Source organism: Syngnathoides biaculeatus, chromosome 19 (genome assembly GCF_019802595.1).
Source record: "Syngnathoides biaculeatus isolate LvHL_M chromosome 19, ASM1980259v1, whole genome shotgun sequence".
Classification (NCBI taxonomy): domain Eukaryota; kingdom Metazoa; phylum Chordata; class Actinopteri; order Syngnathiformes; family Syngnathidae; genus Syngnathoides; species Syngnathoides biaculeatus.
In genome coordinates, this window is record NC_084658.1 from 10,149,367 (window position 1) to 10,166,616 (window position 17,250).

The 17,250-nt window shown below is 40.4% G+C and overlaps 1 protein-coding gene across 3 annotated transcripts in view; it reads right to left on the reverse strand.

Annotated features, from left to right (window-relative positions):
- Positions 1 to 1,145: 1,145 nt before the first annotated feature.
- slc12a7b (solute carrier family 12 member 7b) overlaps positions 1,146 to 17,250 on the reverse strand; it is a 38,381-nt gene continuing 22,276 nt past the window's right edge. For 2 of the 3 annotated variants that reach the window (XM_061805935.1, XM_061805937.1), the window contains exons 2-25: positions 17,112 to 17,206; positions 16,742 to 16,873; positions 16,221 to 16,367; positions 13,477 to 13,531; positions 13,269 to 13,399; positions 12,946 to 13,187; positions 12,549 to 12,760; positions 12,075 to 12,242; positions 11,850 to 11,948; positions 11,219 to 11,276; positions 10,401 to 10,575; positions 10,207 to 10,325; positions 9,997 to 10,095; positions 9,480 to 9,599; positions 8,997 to 9,101; positions 8,365 to 8,533; positions 8,079 to 8,274; positions 7,627 to 7,796; positions 6,552 to 6,683; positions 6,259 to 6,366; positions 4,533 to 4,708; positions 3,027 to 3,041; positions 1,837 to 1,970; positions 1,146 to 1,272 (exon numbers count right to left, since the gene is read on the reverse strand). In XM_061805935.1, the coding sequence (XP_061661919.1) occupies positions 1,181 to 1,272; positions 1,837 to 1,970; positions 3,027 to 3,041; positions 4,533 to 4,708; positions 6,259 to 6,366; positions 6,552 to 6,683; positions 7,627 to 7,796; positions 8,079 to 8,274; positions 8,365 to 8,533; positions 8,997 to 9,101; positions 9,480 to 9,599; positions 9,997 to 10,095; positions 10,207 to 10,325; positions 10,401 to 10,575; positions 11,219 to 11,276; positions 11,850 to 11,948; positions 12,075 to 12,242; positions 12,549 to 12,760; positions 12,946 to 13,187; positions 13,269 to 13,399; positions 13,477 to 13,531; positions 16,221 to 16,367; positions 16,742 to 16,873; positions 17,112 to 17,206 (3,149 nt within the window). In that variant the 3' untranslated portion in view covers positions 1,146 to 1,180. The remainder of the gene's footprint in view (positions 1,273 to 1,836; positions 1,971 to 3,026; positions 3,042 to 4,532; positions 4,709 to 6,258; positions 6,367 to 6,551; positions 6,684 to 7,626; positions 7,797 to 8,078; positions 8,275 to 8,364; positions 8,534 to 8,996; positions 9,102 to 9,479; positions 9,600 to 9,996; positions 10,096 to 10,206; positions 10,326 to 10,400; positions 10,576 to 11,218; positions 11,277 to 11,849; positions 11,949 to 12,074; positions 12,243 to 12,548; positions 12,761 to 12,945; positions 13,188 to 13,268; positions 13,400 to 13,476; positions 13,532 to 16,220; positions 16,368 to 16,741; positions 16,874 to 17,111; positions 17,207 to 17,250) is intronic. The other variant, XM_061805936.1, reaches the window with a different exon arrangement.

Sequence of the window (17,250 nt, forward strand, 5' to 3'; positions counted from 1 at the left end):
CAACAAAACGAAATGTGATGATAACCACTGGACTCACAATTTTAACATTTTCCTGGGAGGAACTGCAGGAAAATGCAAGTTTTATCAATTAAAAAAAATACTGCTATTCAGAAGAAACTGGGATTATTATTATTATGATTTTTTTTTTGCTTAAAAGTAAAAAAAAATTGCATTTCCTGAATAACAGATGATGAAAGAAACTGTTCTCTTTGTGATGGATCATTCTATTTCAATTTTTGGGGACCATTAAGACTTCCACAGTTTCTTTTAAAAATGATTTTGGCACTTTCTCTTCCAATCTACTGAGCTAAACAATTCAGCTAACTCAACCGGGCGCTCAAAGCTCGAATCCTTTTCACCTGGTAAATTATATGTTAAAAAAATATACATGTATGAGCAGTAACTATATAATATTGACATGACCTAACAACAACGCATACGTAGCAAACTTTCAAAATTATGGATAGTGCAAAAATCTGTGTATGATGCAATTTGTGCTTTTGTTTACAGTGAAGGCCAATGTTGATGTCATTGAAGAAATGATGAATGCATATAATAAATAGATTTTAGGGCCATTACTAGATGATATAGACGAGTGTGTTTGTGTGAGTAGTTAAATAGCTTACAAAAGCCAGCAAAAGGTGGGACGACCAATCACAGAAGCGCAGCACAACAACTACCCACGATGCTTCACTTCACTACTGAGGATGGGGGGATGGGGGGGGGGGTGGGGGGAGACAAACTTCTCGTGCCTCCCAGAGTAAAAAGACTACGAGGTTCAACATCTGTCAACAGTGAGTAATCGACCTCATGACAACAACGAGGGAAAGGAGGTGAAAAAACAAAACGACCTCAAGAGTTGAATGAAAAATATAAAGTGTCTATGCTCTATTTTTGTCCGTTTGCGGGTGCACGGCGCCCCCCAGCGTGAGCGTGGCGCTGTGCTCGCTCGTTCACGAGCCCGTCGCGTGTCCCCTCCTGCCTCCTGCCTCGAAGTCCTGCTGACTAACCATCAATCACGAGTGATTCCGTTGTCACGTCGCAATAACAACCCGGTTGAGCGTCCTCCTTCCCTTCAAAATTAATGCCAGGTGACTGGTATCTAAGGCGACAGCCCATAATGTGCAGAACGGGGGGGGAGTTGGTTTCTTTTTTTTTTTTTCTTTTTTCCCCCCTCCCCTTAAGAATAAATGGTGATAACTTCCCGTCCACCGCCTCGGACAAGTAGGACTCGGTTCAGACCCTCCAGCAAAACCTCGAGGAATTCCATATCTGAGAGGAAGTAAGTGAAGGAGCTGCAGATGATGATGACGATGATGTCAGATGATGGATTATTTTTTTTTAAACAATATCCGGCTGTAATAAGTCAAACTTCAGTGATTTCTGGAAGAAAATATGAACACTCAGCCACATTTGGCAGCTCTGGTGTTCCCAAACATAGTCACAATTCATTACTTTAGCTCTTTAATTAAAAAAAAAAAAAAAAAAAAAAAAAAGGGAGGGGAAAAAAATATGCTCTCTTCACCAATTAAGCTTTACTTCATTATTTACTGAAAAAAATCACTTATTCACTGTTTTAACAACACTGTGTAATATAAAATATTGCTTTGTGGCCATCTCGTGGCCTCCTGGGAAATAATAAACCTTTCTTTGGGTGGAATTAATTATGGATTTCCCTACTCCGAGCAGGCCTCTCTTCCTATTCCCCTTGAAAATAAAATAATTAAAAATTAAAGTACAATTCCAAGGTTTATGCCTGAAGCATTGAGGAAGAAGTGACTTCAAAATAAAAAATTTAGTCTTAGCCAGAGAATAAAAGGTGCACGTAAAGGATACAGTTTTCATCGCCTCCTCGGTTCTTCGGTGGTCCGGGCATGTTGAGCAGGACCAGGTGGGCTCCCTGTGACTTGTTGACCACCACCTCGTTCAATTTGATGGCCGTGTGCATGCGACGGACGTTGGTCTGGTTCCTAGTTTGAGAGGAAAATAAGCAAGTAAATCTGATTTATATAACACTTTTCACAGCGAGGACTCAAGAGGGAAAAATATTTTAACATCGAAACTTAAAGTACAGTCAAATATTTAAGAGGAGAAAGAAAGAAGGCTGGACAAACATGAGGATCACAGTGAGGAGGGAGCACCAATAAAAAGAAAAAATAAGAACATAAAAGCGATCACCGATGCATTAGACCCTTCACAGCTGTGGCTACAGTATTTATTTTATCTGTAAACCCCCCCCCCCCCAAGTGTGTCACTTCACCGGAGATGTAATGAGCATCTATCTTAAATAATTTTTTTAATGAATGCCATGAAACTTGTTTGACATGCCAAGATCTGAAAATGTGTCAGCATTGCAAATATTGACTTTCGCCACATTTAACTCAATTTAAAGTTTAAAACAAAGTCATCATGGGTATGTATATCTTTTAAATAGTGTATGTGCCCTACGATTGGCTGGGAACCAGTTCAGGGTGTACCCCGCCTCCTGCCCGTTGACAGCTGGGATAGGCTCCAGCACTCCCTGCGACCCTTGTGAGGATAAGCGGTGAAGAAAATGGATGGATGGATACTGTATGTTAGCTCAGAAAAGTCGGTAAACAGTGGATGACAAAATGTTCGAGGCCAACCATTACTAACATACAGTGGACGCCAGACAAACACACACAAAAATAAAAGTAATAGTTTTAATGCGCATGCTGACATATTAGCAACATTCTGCTTTCCATTGGAGTGAAACAGACCACCAAATTTGAATTCAGTAATTTTCAGTGACCAACGTGGGGGTGGGAGGATGGGAAATTTAGGTCCAACTTGTTACATATTAGGACCAATTAAAACAGAAAAGTAATAATCTTAATAGACTCTGTTAAATGGGGAATGGAAAACATAATTTTGCTCACAGTCACATTATTAGGCGAGTTAATCAAGGGATGCGCATGCACACGACACAAACACAAACTGAAGGACACTGCGCGGAGAAGCAGACACACGCATGCATTCCTAGGCCAAATAAAAATGCAACTTACAGGTTCCCCCACTCTCTAGAACAAGAAAAATGTGACAGAACAAAGACAGGCTTTAGATGCATCTAAACTCAGCGCCACTATGCAACTAGTGCCTATGCAAGCTTCTAAGTTTCCAACAAGGTGCACGGCGACACTCGAAGATGACTTGTATGAGAACTAGCGAGTCGTGGAAAAGAAGAAATGTCTTTTTTTTTTAAGGTAATAATAGACATGGAGTTAGTCCACATTAGTGTGCATGTGGGCTGAGCCGTGCACAAAGACTGAAATGGCCGAAAGTGCACACGCATGCAGCTTGAATTCTCATGCCATGCAAATTTGTCCCCATCCCCTCTCGTCATGATTTATTTATTTTTTTTAAACTATCACCATGACCACACAAGGTGCTTTGGAATCAACCAGAACCTTTGTCCATATCATATTGATGATTTTGATCTGTATTCAGTAAAATGGGGGTAAAAAAATAGTTCTCCATGCACCAAGGTATTTTTTTTGGTATCATTTTGCTGGTCTGTTCTTTTTGTGGAGTGTATGAATTTGTCTACAATACTAAAGAACTGCTAAAACTGAACACCCCTTCTATTCTACAGTTCATAATCCAGCCCAAGTCTTCAAAAATATGCAAATGAGGTCCGGATCTCACAATGTGACCCACCATGTGTAACGTCACACAAGATTGTTTTATTATTGACCTTTTTCAGCTCAGGAGGATAAAAAAATTGAATGCATTTGCCATGTGAATTTGAGATAACTTGTATTTGTTATGTTTTATGTATGGTTCCTTTACATCCTGGTGGGAAATGACCATGAAGTCCATGGATTGTCAGAGGTAAAATCGTAATTATTTATTTTATCGGAGGTGTCCCAGATTCGGGGAGGCACGGTGGATCAGCTTGTAAAGCGTTGGCCTCACAACCCTAACCCTGAGGACCCGGGTTCGATCCTGGCCCCGCCTGTGTGGAGCTTGCATGTTCTCCCTGTGCCTGCGTGGGTTTCCTCCCACATCCCCAAAACATGGAACATTAATTGGACACTCTAAATTGCCCGTAAGTGTGATTGTGAGTGCGGCTGTTTGTCTCTGTGCCCTGCGATTGGCTGGCAACCAGTTCAGGGTGTACCCCGCCTTCTACCCATTGACAGCTGAGATAGGCTCCAGCACTCCCTGGGACCCTTTTGAGGATAAGCGGCAAAGAAAATGGATGGATGGATGTTCCAAATTCTACATTTGGTACCAAAGATAACGCATCATAGACACAATTTAAGAGGTTTCGATTCTTATAATATTGTCCAATATATCAAACGAGGTTTTAATTTGTTGTTTTTCTGTATAATTACATAACTCAATTTCCCCAAAATACCAGTCTGTGTTGGAAAGTACAGTGCAGTAATCCTCAATAACATAAAGCAATTTATAATTTGTGCATTGATACATTTACTGTGTGTCAAAGCAACCGTTCCATTAAATGTATTGCATTTTAAGCCTCCGTGCATCATCTATAGGCCACTTACGGCTTCATGTTGAAGAGATCTCGCATGGCCACGTTGGAATTGCACTCGCGGTTCCGATGACGCTCCGTGAAAAGCTTGTCCTTGGTCCAGGTCATGTGGACCTGCTCAGGGCCAGTTTCGGACTTGTCGTTCATAGAGGCGTGGGATGCCGTGTTTCTGTCGTGGATGAGCTGGGCCTACCAGAGAGAGATGAGTTGAAGAGATACGCCAGGGGGTTGGCAGAGAGGCAGTCCATCAGTAAAGATGAGATATGAGAAAAGATGGATCGTGTAGCACAAACAGAAAGACACAGAGAAGGATGAAAGTTTGAAAGAATGATGGGAAGAGTGGATGATTTCTCACAATTCAAAAAGAGATGGCAACACATGCAAAATGGTAAAATGTAGTGAGGGAATAAAAACCTAAGGAGGACAACACTGGTTTATAGCAATTCTAAAACAGTACTTCACACATCAAACAAAACCACAATACAATATTAAAGAAACACAAGATAATGGGCCTCAATCACCATTATTTCAACCCATTATTTTCTTTTATTTTGAGAAAAATTAATGATGCAGTGTTGCTGATGGCAACATTGCCCTGACAAACTCTAACATGCTGACTGTGAGTAAATTATAATTACAATTTGGTGGGTGGAGGAAATGTGTTTGATAAAATGGACAGTACTGTCAGGTCAGACAAAGGTTAAACCAACCGGATCGCTATTTACAAAGTTGACATTTAGGTTAACAAATTAGCACAAATCAACTTGAGATGTTGCTAATTGTATTTGACATAAAAATCTTTGAACAATGCTGTCCATTCTTTCATGAGGGTATTTTGAGGTGATTTTGGATATAATAAGGGCTTGGGCTGCAGTCTTGGGATGTGACACATTGGCATTCACAAAGCACAACAGAGGTCTTCTTGTGTTCAGTCGAGAACAAAATGCTAAGAAAAGCTCAGTATGGCCGACTACAGAAAAACAATGAAAAATGATAACTGTGAAACTGAGCATATCTGACCTAACTTTGAAAGCGTCATTATATATTTTGATTGAAAGTACTATTGCGGTCAAACCTACAAAAAGGCTGTGTTCACGCTAAATAATTAATTTCTCTGGTTTCGACTATACCAGGAAATGTAGTGCAGAACTCATTTTTAAACCCATTTGAATACTGCCTGTAAATATTTGGACATTAAAGATTTATGCTGAAAACACAAATCAACGTGGAAAATTAGTTCAATGACAAGTAAGGGCAATTGTAGCCAAAAATTCTACTTTGTGAAGCCCGGGCCACCAATCGTTAAGGGACAGTAGGGTTGACAACATCGACTACCTCATCCTCCTGCGTGTCCTCTGTTGGAGAGGACTGCCGACTGAGATTTGTGCCCTCGGCAGAACCTTGATTCTTCCTCCGGATTGAGTTACGTGATTCATCAGTGATACTCTGAATCTGAGTCATGCGGCGTAGCCCCGAAAGGCAGATAAACAAGGGAAGGGGCCAACTTTCAAAGAGCGACACTGATATTGATGATGGATATAAAGTTGAGACATTAAGTTGTTTTTAATTGATTGTACAGCATATTTTTGTACAATAAATCGGATGTGAGGATGCTGGATGTTTGCTACTTATCAACAGCAAGAAAAATGCCAAAACACAACCATGCAATCAAAGAGCTTTCTTCACTCAGTTTGCAAATTGTAAAGAACGCGACAAAATTAGGAACGGTTGAGCCTTACCTCTCGCTCCCTCTCAGTCTTGGAAAGCTGCATCTGTTTCAGCATCTGCGACCTCTGCTCCATCACGAGAGTCTTCTCATAGGTGAAGGCTGAAATGTCATTGTCGTGCTGCACACAGAGAACAAAACATCAACAGCAGTCACAGTGATGACCTTTCAGAGCTTCAAATTTCATCAGTTCAACCTAATTTAAAAGACAAAAACAACTTTGCCTCATTATATGTAAAACAGATTTCAAGAGCCGTTATTTTGTGTCATACAGCCGTTCATGGGAACTACTCAAACAAGTTTTACCATTTCCACCACTTCAACCTCTGCGTTCAGCCGCAGGTGGTACAGGAACGTCTGGAGATCTTTTTTCATCTGGATGCTGTTGTCATCCATCTGGGCCACAGTGAAAATGCGCATCTTGCACTTTCTCCACACCTGAGGGAGAATGGTTGAGGACGAAGGCAAGACAACATTAAAGTATTACAAATGGGCTTTATGTGCTTGCATTTTAGGAATTGGGCATTCAGCCTGTTAAGTTCCGGCGTCACTTTACTCTAAAACACTACATTACTATATGAAATTTAAGTCGTTATGTTTAATTTTATTGTGTATGGTGGCAGTTGTCATGATTAGCATTACCCATAAGACAGATTTTTTTACACTTGCATATGCCTGCGCGTGACCCTGTTTTTACTTCATTTATATTAAGCAAGGCTATTGTCATTACTACAGTAATTTACACTCAGATGTAACTCAGATTGCAGTAAACAAATGAGAAGTCTACACTGTGCACAAATGGTTCAAATGATTTGCTGGCATCTTGTGGCATCAGTAGGCAATAAGAATCCTTTTTAGGGGGCGTGAATTACTTGTGAATTTTCACTATTTCCAGCAGAGCTTGGTTTGTCGCCGACAGAAATAGCAGGAGAACATTCCACTATAGGCTGTGCCAACATGCAATTTGCTTGGTGTTACCATGATGTCGTGGGGCTGTTCTGAGCCTCAAATCTACATTTTACTTTCCAAGAAAAGTAATCTGAACTCCCACAAAAGCATCAATTGTATTTTCAGTCAGAGGAACATCTTTTAATCATCAAGTCGCAAAAATCACTGGGCAGAATGAGTGCCCCGCGTATATGGCCCATGCAGCGCACACAAATAATTATGCCCCACCGAGCTGTTGAGTCATTGCTAGAGAAAATTAGTGTAGATATCATTGTGACATCAAAATGGAAAGAAAATCCAAAAAAAACCTGTTGAAAGACATCTTCAGAAACAGGCAGATCACAAGAATGTACTTGGTTGTGTAGGTTTACACTTCCCGGGTGAGTAGGCATTTGAGAGAGCCCCTTTAAAACACGGTCATGCTTTAACCAACCTTGTGCTGTCGCAGCAGGAAGGGCAGTAACATCAAGAGGCCTCCGTCATGAACCACCCACCACACATCGATGGTGCCCTCGCCGAGGCGGTCTTGGTTGGTCGGAAACGTGTCCACGTTCTTGGCTACAAGCAAGGCTAGATGGGCAGATGTGGTCTCCCGCACAGTCTCTGGATGGCATGCAGGGTGAAAGCATTGATGAGAACCTTCCTAACCTTGATTAAGAAGCATTCCAAGAGTTTGCTTAAATCCATCTATCCATCAATCACTTTTCTTCTGCATCGCTAATTCAGAGTAGCAGGTGCGCTGGAGCCTAACCCAGATGACTGGGGTGCTACCCATTTACCACACCGTGCCACACTTTCCATACTATACACTCACAATAATTGAATTGATCACATTTAGATCAAAAAGTCCATGTCTATTCCAACTTTCAGCATTTGGTTCTGTACCTATGAAATTCCTCCATGACTGTGGGTCATTGGACTGTTTCCAGGTTCCCGGCCAGGCCATCAGGACTGTGTTATGCTTCATGCCTCCCAGCCCGGCTGACTGGACAAGATGAGAGACTCCATCTCTGAGGTTGGAGGAAACGACAACATGGCAGAAACCCTTGGTCCGCTCTGCTGTCATAGAAGACTTTATGTTCTGGAGAGGATTACAGATTACAAAAAAAACCCCATGAAAAAATATACTCTGTGTATGAATACCCTCTTTAATTGGAGTATTCTCTGGTACCTGCTCTGCCTTTTTAGCCTCAGCCTCTTTGGTGAGAAATGTTCCCTCCAATACATTTCCTACAATGGTTAGGCCTTTCCCTGCTTTCAGTTGAGAAGTGAAGGACAGCAGGCGAGGATGCTTGACTGCTTGGTCTGAGTCCAGATTCAGCAGCACCAAACACTGAGGCCTGGATTGGTGAAAAAGAAGAAATACATCACTTTTCGTTGCATTTTGTTTAGTTTCAATATTTAAGAAGACCTATCAGTTCCATGGCTTTAAAAATTTTGAAACATTACTAACAGGACATGCTACAAAAAAGGGACGGCTCAATTTCAATTTGTAATTAACTGTACCAGGCAAATCAATTAATACATATTTACACTATCACAGATACTAGGAGGCAAATTTTCCTTAAAGGTCAGAATTTGCTCTGGGTCCAAAGCAATACGTTGGACTGTTGGTTTCAGTCTGCATGCCAGAACAGGTCTGGATCAAGGTTCATCAAATCAGTCTGTTTAAATTAGATATTGCAGAACGAGAGTACTCAAATTCAATCTGAGCCTATTCTTGTCTTGATTTTATTTACCCCTGTCTAGCACAGAAACAGACACCACATTGATATACGGATGTTAACACAGAATATGCTGTACCTCCAGTTCTTGGTGTGTGGGGGAGCCTCCTCAAGACGAATGAGGGCAAAACGGGCTGCATTAAGTGAGAGGCCGCGGATGCCGTCACCCCATTCCTTCTCTGCCCTGGTAAAGTGCACCAATAACAGAATTACTATTACTGTTTAACCTCATGTTTGTGCAAAAGGCACCACAATTCTCATCAATTGAAAAATAGAGCTCGTAGATGAAAGTTTTCTCGTTTGAGATGTGAATATTCAGATATCAGAACTATGCAGGCAAATTTCAACAAAAAACGTAAAAAGACTGTGGGATGCACATCAGTCCAGAAGCTAGAAACTCTCTACCAACAGTCATTAGCTTGTCTACTTGCAATCATGTATTACGGCATTGGTGAATATAAAAAGTATTACTCGATTTTGACTCTCTGAAGACATATTTTGCAGGGGATACAAAGTATTTAAATACATTTTAAAATCGTATTCTATTACAAGTCTTTCTCACCCTCTATATTCAATGTATTTGTAGATGCAGCCAGCAATTGCCATGGCAACAATGGCGTAATACCAGGACGAAATGAACATGAGAGCCAGACACAAGCTCATTCCCAGAAAAGACAGAGCCCTGTGTAAGAAAAAAAGAAAAACAATTAACAACTCTCATCCACTAATTACAAATTCCCTCTATTTATAGAACCGGTGTCATGTTTTTTGCCTCATTAGTGGAGAAACAAACCCATTTCGGAATGGACAGCTGAGAAGCTTAAAACTGGAGTAAAAGGGTATGACATTTTTCAGGACACAAGGGTGTGGACTGGTATTGTGTGCAGCCTTTGTTGTGGAATTAATCTTAATGAAAATGTGTTCATGTCTGAGTGTGACTGAAAGTGAAAGAGGCCACTGGCAACACATCATTGGGAACGTCAATGAATGAAACTCTGACAAGGTTAAATGGACTTCATAACAACTCACCACCTCACAATACTGTAGATTCTAAATATCCTGAAGTATAGAACACTGACCAGTGGTAATACTTGAAGCGCGGTCTCCAATTTGGCGTTCGCAGTAAAGTCTGAACTGCACAGGCCAAGTTGACAAACAGGTAGCACATGAGGAAAAACCTGTAGGAAGGAGGTAGGTTAAATATTACCATCATCTTGATTCCCATTGTATGGCTGACTCCATCAAGGCTCAAGAAGGTGGAATGAGAAACAATGCAAAAAGACACGCACATGGAGAGGATCGGAGCTACGGCATCCAAAGAGGCGATGAGTATTCCTATCTCACAAATCCCAGCAGTCAGCAGGAGAGCCCAGGTAGGTTCTCCATTGGCTTTCCCATGCCCAAACACCTAAAATTGCAAGTGGCAAAGTTGAAAAGCAAAGTGCTTGTCAGCTTTGACTGCACAAGGGTCACTGTCCCTCACCTGTAAAAAAGGTACGATCCCATCTCGTGCGATGGCTTGGAGCAGGCGTGGGGCACCAGTCAAACTCTGCAGTCCAGCACCACAGCAAGAGAAGAAAGAGCCAATCACAATGACCCAAGGTGAAGGCCAAGACAACGTGCCTATAACAAGGTTGCCTTTGACAGAGTCACCAAACCTAAAGTAAAAACAAGGTCAATGTAGCTGCGGAACACTTGATTTGCATTTGTTTTTTTTCACAAGACACCCAAAACAGATGTATGAGCCTAAATGTTGTACCTCTTTCATAAACCTTATTTGCAAATATGAATTGTGTCTTTTATCATCTCATAACCTGAATATTGACCTGATAAGAGCCTCGATGTGTTAGCCTAACCCTAACCCCAACACATAATTAAGTCGGACTCACAGTTGAGAGGTTCTGGGTTCAGTTCTCGGCTGTGGACTTATTTGTGTGGAATTTGCATGTGAATTGAAGGTTTAAAATTGCATGTTGACTGAAGGTTTGAAATTGAACAATTGTGAATGTGTTTGTCTATATGGACTCTGTAATTGACTGGCGACCAGTCCTGCCACTTGCTCAAAGACAGCTTGGATAGGTTCTAGCTCACATGACACCAAGAGGAGAAAGCAAATGAATGGTTTAACACAAAGGATATATGATTTGCAACAAACTTGCAACTCATCAGAAAAGAGCAAATATTTCTACATATGAGGATAAAATTCTCATGAACATAAAGCTTCATGTCTGCAGAAAATGTCAAATAAAGCAGATTTTGAAAAGTGGACAGATTATTGCAACATGTGTTTCAAAGTCTTACTTGTCTCGAAGTAAAACACCCTCAATGCAGGCACCAAATAGCACGACACAGGTGATATCTGGGGCAAACTATTAAGAATACATTGCTTTCACATGCACAGGTGATACAATTCCTCAGGTAGAGTACGTTGGGACTCTTTTCAAACAATAACTTGTTCTAGATTCTCATGGAAACGACATATAAGACCAGCAAATCGAACCATTACATCACTGTGACAAGAAATAAAAGCTGCATTTTCTTTTGGAACCGCCACCAAAAACAACTGTTGCAGAGTCGGAGGGTATATTCTCTACTCCACATGGCACTAAGGATGATGTAATGGTTCGATGCAGTTAGTGAGTCACACTACGCAGCTTGACAGTGTTTAGCACTCAATGAACTCAATGAACACTTCCCCTTTGCAGCAAGACCGCTTACATAATAAAGAACATATCTAGGATCTAAGTCATTGACTCACTTTTTCAACAGATGTTTTTAAAGGTAAAGTGCATGGCTAGGTGATTTCTTTTATACAAATGAGGACATTGGACTCTATAAAACAAGTAAGAAAAATATGTATGCTCAAGTGGTCATCAGCTTAACTAGTTTCAGTATTATAGTAAAAAAAAAAAAAAAGAAAAAAAAAGGATACAGATGACAGAGGTGGTAAATATAGCCAGGATGGTTCCAACTGGGATGGACCTTTGGGCATCCCGCAAATCTCCCGATCGATTAGAACCAGCCATGATACCTGAATGGTCACAAAAACAAAAAGGTAAAAATCTAAAAGCAGAAATTCCAATGCTGATCACAATCTTGAATAGTAAAAACAACTGCACAAGTGGCATTATGCGTTTACGGTGGGTACCACTCTCACCAGTGACAGAAGGGAAGTAGATCCCGACAAGCAGTGTAAAGAAGGAGGCAATATCATTGACGACATAGGGCAGGTAGATGTCCTGGGTGGGCTCTCTTCCTCCCACAGATGGTAACTTCTTGCTTTCATCCAACATACCCAAAGGGCCATATTCTGACCACATATTTTCTGAAAGGAGTTGGACAAACATTGAGAAACAAAGCCCTGCCATGCATTTAATAAAAGAATCACATTGCATTTACATCCCCTGCAAGGAAATCCATCATCGTCACTGTAATCTTTCTTTTTTAAATTTAATTACAACCACGATCAAGTGATGGAGTTTTGTGAGTGAGGAGCTAAAAGTTTGCATTTTATGATGGTAAAAAAAGTCACACTATATCCCATTTGGGATTCATCAGTAGTCTACAAAATAAGTACCATGACACTGACTGCAACAAACATTTTCACACTCCAAATTTGTTGTGTTCACACCTGAAATAACGCCACTGGTAAGTCCAGGAATGCCTTGAATCTCCGTCACGTTGTTGTTGAGGAAATACTCGTTGCAGGTAGCATTGAGCTCGGGCCCATTACAGAACAGCTTCCAAAGCTGGGTGGTGGTCGTCACATTATTGATCATGTCCATCTTAAGACACTTGTCAAAGTTGTGGTTCTGCAGGGTACGGTTTCCCAACATGCAAACCCTATGACATGAAAGAAGAGAGAAGCTACATGACTCATGTCCATCTAACTTTGTTAGATGAATCTATTTTTTTTTTTTTTACAAGGCACTGATGAAACTCGCTCGACAGCCGAAATCAGTGACAGTTTGAAATTGTGGTTTGTAGGCAGCTGTGCATGCTTAAGCACTGATGTAAATTTGACTCACGGGAAGTCAGGTGGCTCGAAGATGGTCTTGATGACCCCGGCGTAGATGGCAAGGATGGAGAGAATGACACAGGCCAGGAAGACCAGGGCAAGTTTGTTGACATATTTGACTCCCACAAACACAACCACAGACATCAGTGTAAGGCAACATGTGCCGTAGACGCGCATGTTATTCAGGAGGGCGTCAACTGCATCCTCCTTCTTTTCTGCCACGAAGATGGCTGCCTTAGGCACAATGTAGGTCTGAGCGGGTAGACGAGACATGTTGCAGCTCAGCATAGAACTCGAAAATTTGTGATAACAGTGTACGGTGTGTTTTCTCACCAAAAGAATCTCTATAGTACCGAGGATGTACATGGAGCCAGCAAAGGTTGTACCCAGGTAGAAACAGAGACCTACAGCTCCACCAAACTCAGGGCCAAGAGACCTGGAAATCATATAGTACGAACCTCCAGCTGTGGAACAAGTTGAAGTTGAAGTTGGAAAAACATTTTAAACTATCATTCATTAATAAAAGAAGTAAGCAAGATACCTGGCACAACGCCATTTGTGGCAATTGCACTCATGGATATGGCTGTCAGCATGGTCTGTAAGGAGACGACAGGAACAAAACCACAAATCAATTATACATGGTGGGGATTTCTGTAGCCATTCCATTTAAAACACCTAGATTGATTGTTTGTTTTGTTTTATTTTATGTCTATTCATGATTGAACTGTGGTATCTGTAAAATGGTTGAAAAATTTTCAACTACAACATTCAGCTCTCACCTTGATGTTGTCAATACATTTTCAATGCTAGGATGGTGATATAATACATAAGAGTTGGGGTCCTTGGGTGTTTTAAGCCATCATTTAGTCTGTTAAAATACATCTTAAAGGATTATGCTCTAAACCGCTTGGATTGGTAATGGATGAAAGCTTTTCTGTGAAATCAGCCCTTGTGTAGCCAGCATTTTCGTCAGCGAGTTGCCCAACAGCTTCGCAAAAAGAAGGACAGGGCACAAGATAACTGAGACATGGAGGTGAACTTGACTTAAAAACAGAATAAGAGGGAGGTGAACACATGAAGGTGAGATAATAGAGAACAAAAAGTAGAAAAAAAAGAACAAAAAGACAAAGCGGACCACAAAAGGGGGAAAGCCGTGACTATCCACGACCGAGATAAACCTCTAGCTCTTCGTCAACCATCCGGTTTAAAACAGCAGACAAGCTGGAGTAAAGCCAATTAGCTGTTAATTTTACCACTCACTTCCTCCTAAATCCAAAGCAGCTATACAACTATACCTGCACTCTACCAGAAATAACTCAATAAACCACAAAGTAGTAGGAAATTTGAGTATAACCTAAAAAAAAAAAAAAAAAAAAAAATCTGTTTTACTAAAGTCTCACATTTCATGTCTATTCCAATGTAACACTGATGTTATTCATGAAAAATAAAATTTATAAAAACTGTGAACAAAACAGAGTTGACCTTCGATCACTGAGCACTTTTATTCTCTCTTTTTCATTCTGTACTTCAAATTTACTACGTAGCAGGGATTCAACTGCCAAATGAGCAATATGTGGTGTCTCATTCTTTTAGTGTATTTTGTACAAGAACAAAAACTTCCTAATGAAGCAAGTTACTTGATGGAAAAAAAAATCTAGATACATTTTGTTGTTCTACATTGTTGCTCCTCTACATTTTTTAAGCATTGGTTACAATTTAACATGACACAGAAGAGTTCCAGTAACCATGTCTTGTTCAAGGATAAATAAAATAAATTATCTTAAAGCTTTGACATTTGCTTTCACCTTTACTCTATTTCCCCCTCACTCGAGGTTTGCTGGACTACACAGCACAAACTATGACCTGCCAGTGGGTTGACCATGTCGATACTGTATGTACCCAAAGTGGTCCAAGCAGTGAAAATGAACATTACTCTATTTGACTAAACTCAGCAGGTATTATGTAATAACAATGATGTGGCAAACGGGGCTCCTTTCAAATGCACTTAATCTATGCAGCGAGAGTTTACGCCTCACTAAAGTGCCACACCCATGATTTAAATCGCATATCCATGGCTATTACAATTTCCGAGTGCCTCTTTGTCAAAATCAATACATCACACGCATTTTTAATGACAAAATGAAAGTATGGGGTTTTGTGTAATGATGTAATCATTTGATTTCACTTGTGGCGAATGCAGCTGGCCATAATTTTCCTTCAAGGAGGAGGAAAAGAAAGCTTTTAGCTGAGATTATACACAAGATTTCTGTACTTTCCCTGATTAATCTGAGGTAATCCATTGTCTGACGCGGGATTGGGAAATGTCTGCAAGGGTATGAGGGTCCACATCGCAGTAGTTCTGACACTTTGCACATGGAGGGATTATGTTAAGCACATCGAGCGCAAATGTTGGTTTTTCATTACGGCACAAAGACAGACAGAAACACATGCACTTGAATTTATATAATCTTGCACGTGACTGCACTTAATCTGATGATAAAATACAAATGTTAAGCGTGAGGCCAGAATGCTATTAGTTTGTCATCTTGTCAGTAGCCCCTTTTTCACTGCCTGTTAAATGTTTTTCCGCCGCTCTGTACAAAGGGCACTGACACTGAAAATAAAATGGAAATACAGAATGGGAGTATAAACTAGACCGAATAATTTTCTGACTTTGAAGGTAGACTACAAGATGTGAACAAGATTGGTTCCATCCAAGCACGTAATGACAGAGAAAAGGTGTAAATACTTTTGGGCAAAATTGCAGAATGAACCAAAAATGCACTATAACCTTTACTTTGTTGTTTCCTTCTCTAAACTAGTGAATGCACATCCAACTTTTTAGTGACAAATCAAACAAATTGCTGTTCTCTAACAAGGTTCTGAATGCCAAAATTCACAACAGGTGTTTGATCCCCAAAAAGGTCTAACGATGTCCACTTGTACTCCTTTTTGTGATTCTTCCAGTCTGTTTGTATCTCTGTTGCATGTCCTAAAAATGTGGGGAATTGGTGATCAATTGTTAGGTGTCATCTTAGTTTCATGTCACCATATCAGCGGCATGATGAAGAGGAATGTTTTGAGTGTTACTAAATATGGATGGATGGATAATTGACCCAGAAAATGTATTGGTCCATTAATGAAACAAACACCTGCTGTGAACTGGAATAAAATGCTTTGGCTTCTGTGTAAAAAGCAAATAAAGGGTGGGGCTTCTGTTACATCTGTAATGCAGCAATATTGCAGCTGAAATACGAATCCCCTCGGTTTTGTTTGAATACTCACACATGAGCAGCACAAGCCGACAATAGCCAGAGATTCCAAGATGCCGGCTGTGCCAACTATCCAGGTAAGGCGAAGAAAAAGGATGACTCCCAAAATGTTCTGGAGACAGGGGAGATAGACGCCCATAAAGGTTCCCATTTGAGGGCTCTGAAAAGAGGGAAAGTAAGGTTAGGCAAATAAATAAAGGCTTTAAAGGAGAGTACTAAGTTAAGACCACTGAAAGACCCTCATTAGAAAGAGCTTGGTGTATAAAAAATAACAAAACACATAAGATTGCTGACTCAGTAATGAACTTCAGAGACACTTTGTAGATCTCATGGTAGGTCTCATGATCTATATAACAAGGTCACAAGTCAAACAAAGAATGTGCAAGACACCCAGATCAATAAAATAAAAACAAGAAAAGATAAGATTATTGGTAATAGATTGTGTTACGTTATTCAGGTCAACAAATTACACAATGATTGCCCATGTAGAAACCCCCCCCCCTTAATATTCAAATGTATATAGAACAGATTCACCTTGACAGCTTTCTTCTTGGTGCCTTCATCATCGTCTGCCTCCTCGTGCTCCTGCGCTCCCTGGGTGAGATTAGTGTAGTTTGCCAGTTTATTGAGAAGTGATGACACCATGGGGTTGCTGTCCATTTCCTCCTGCAAAATTAAAAGGAAGATTTAAAATGCAAAATAATAACATGAGCGAACACTTAATTGCTTTCACGTCTCGTGTTTGAATGATTCCTAAATTCCTATGCTGCAATTTTAATAAAGAACACATAATTTTCACGCTTTGATTTGAATGAATATGATTGACAAATATCTTCAGTCGTATTCTATGTGTAACTGTGTATATTTCAGTATATATAAATATAATATATATAAAAGAGCGTACTTCAAAAAGTGCCATATTGGTGCCATCGTAGCTGCTGCTCTTATCGTTGTCTGTATTGTTGATGAAGGGGCTGTTTTCTTTTGGGACACCGTCACCTAGAGAAACAAAACACAGATTTGATTTTCAGGGCTCCATCTGT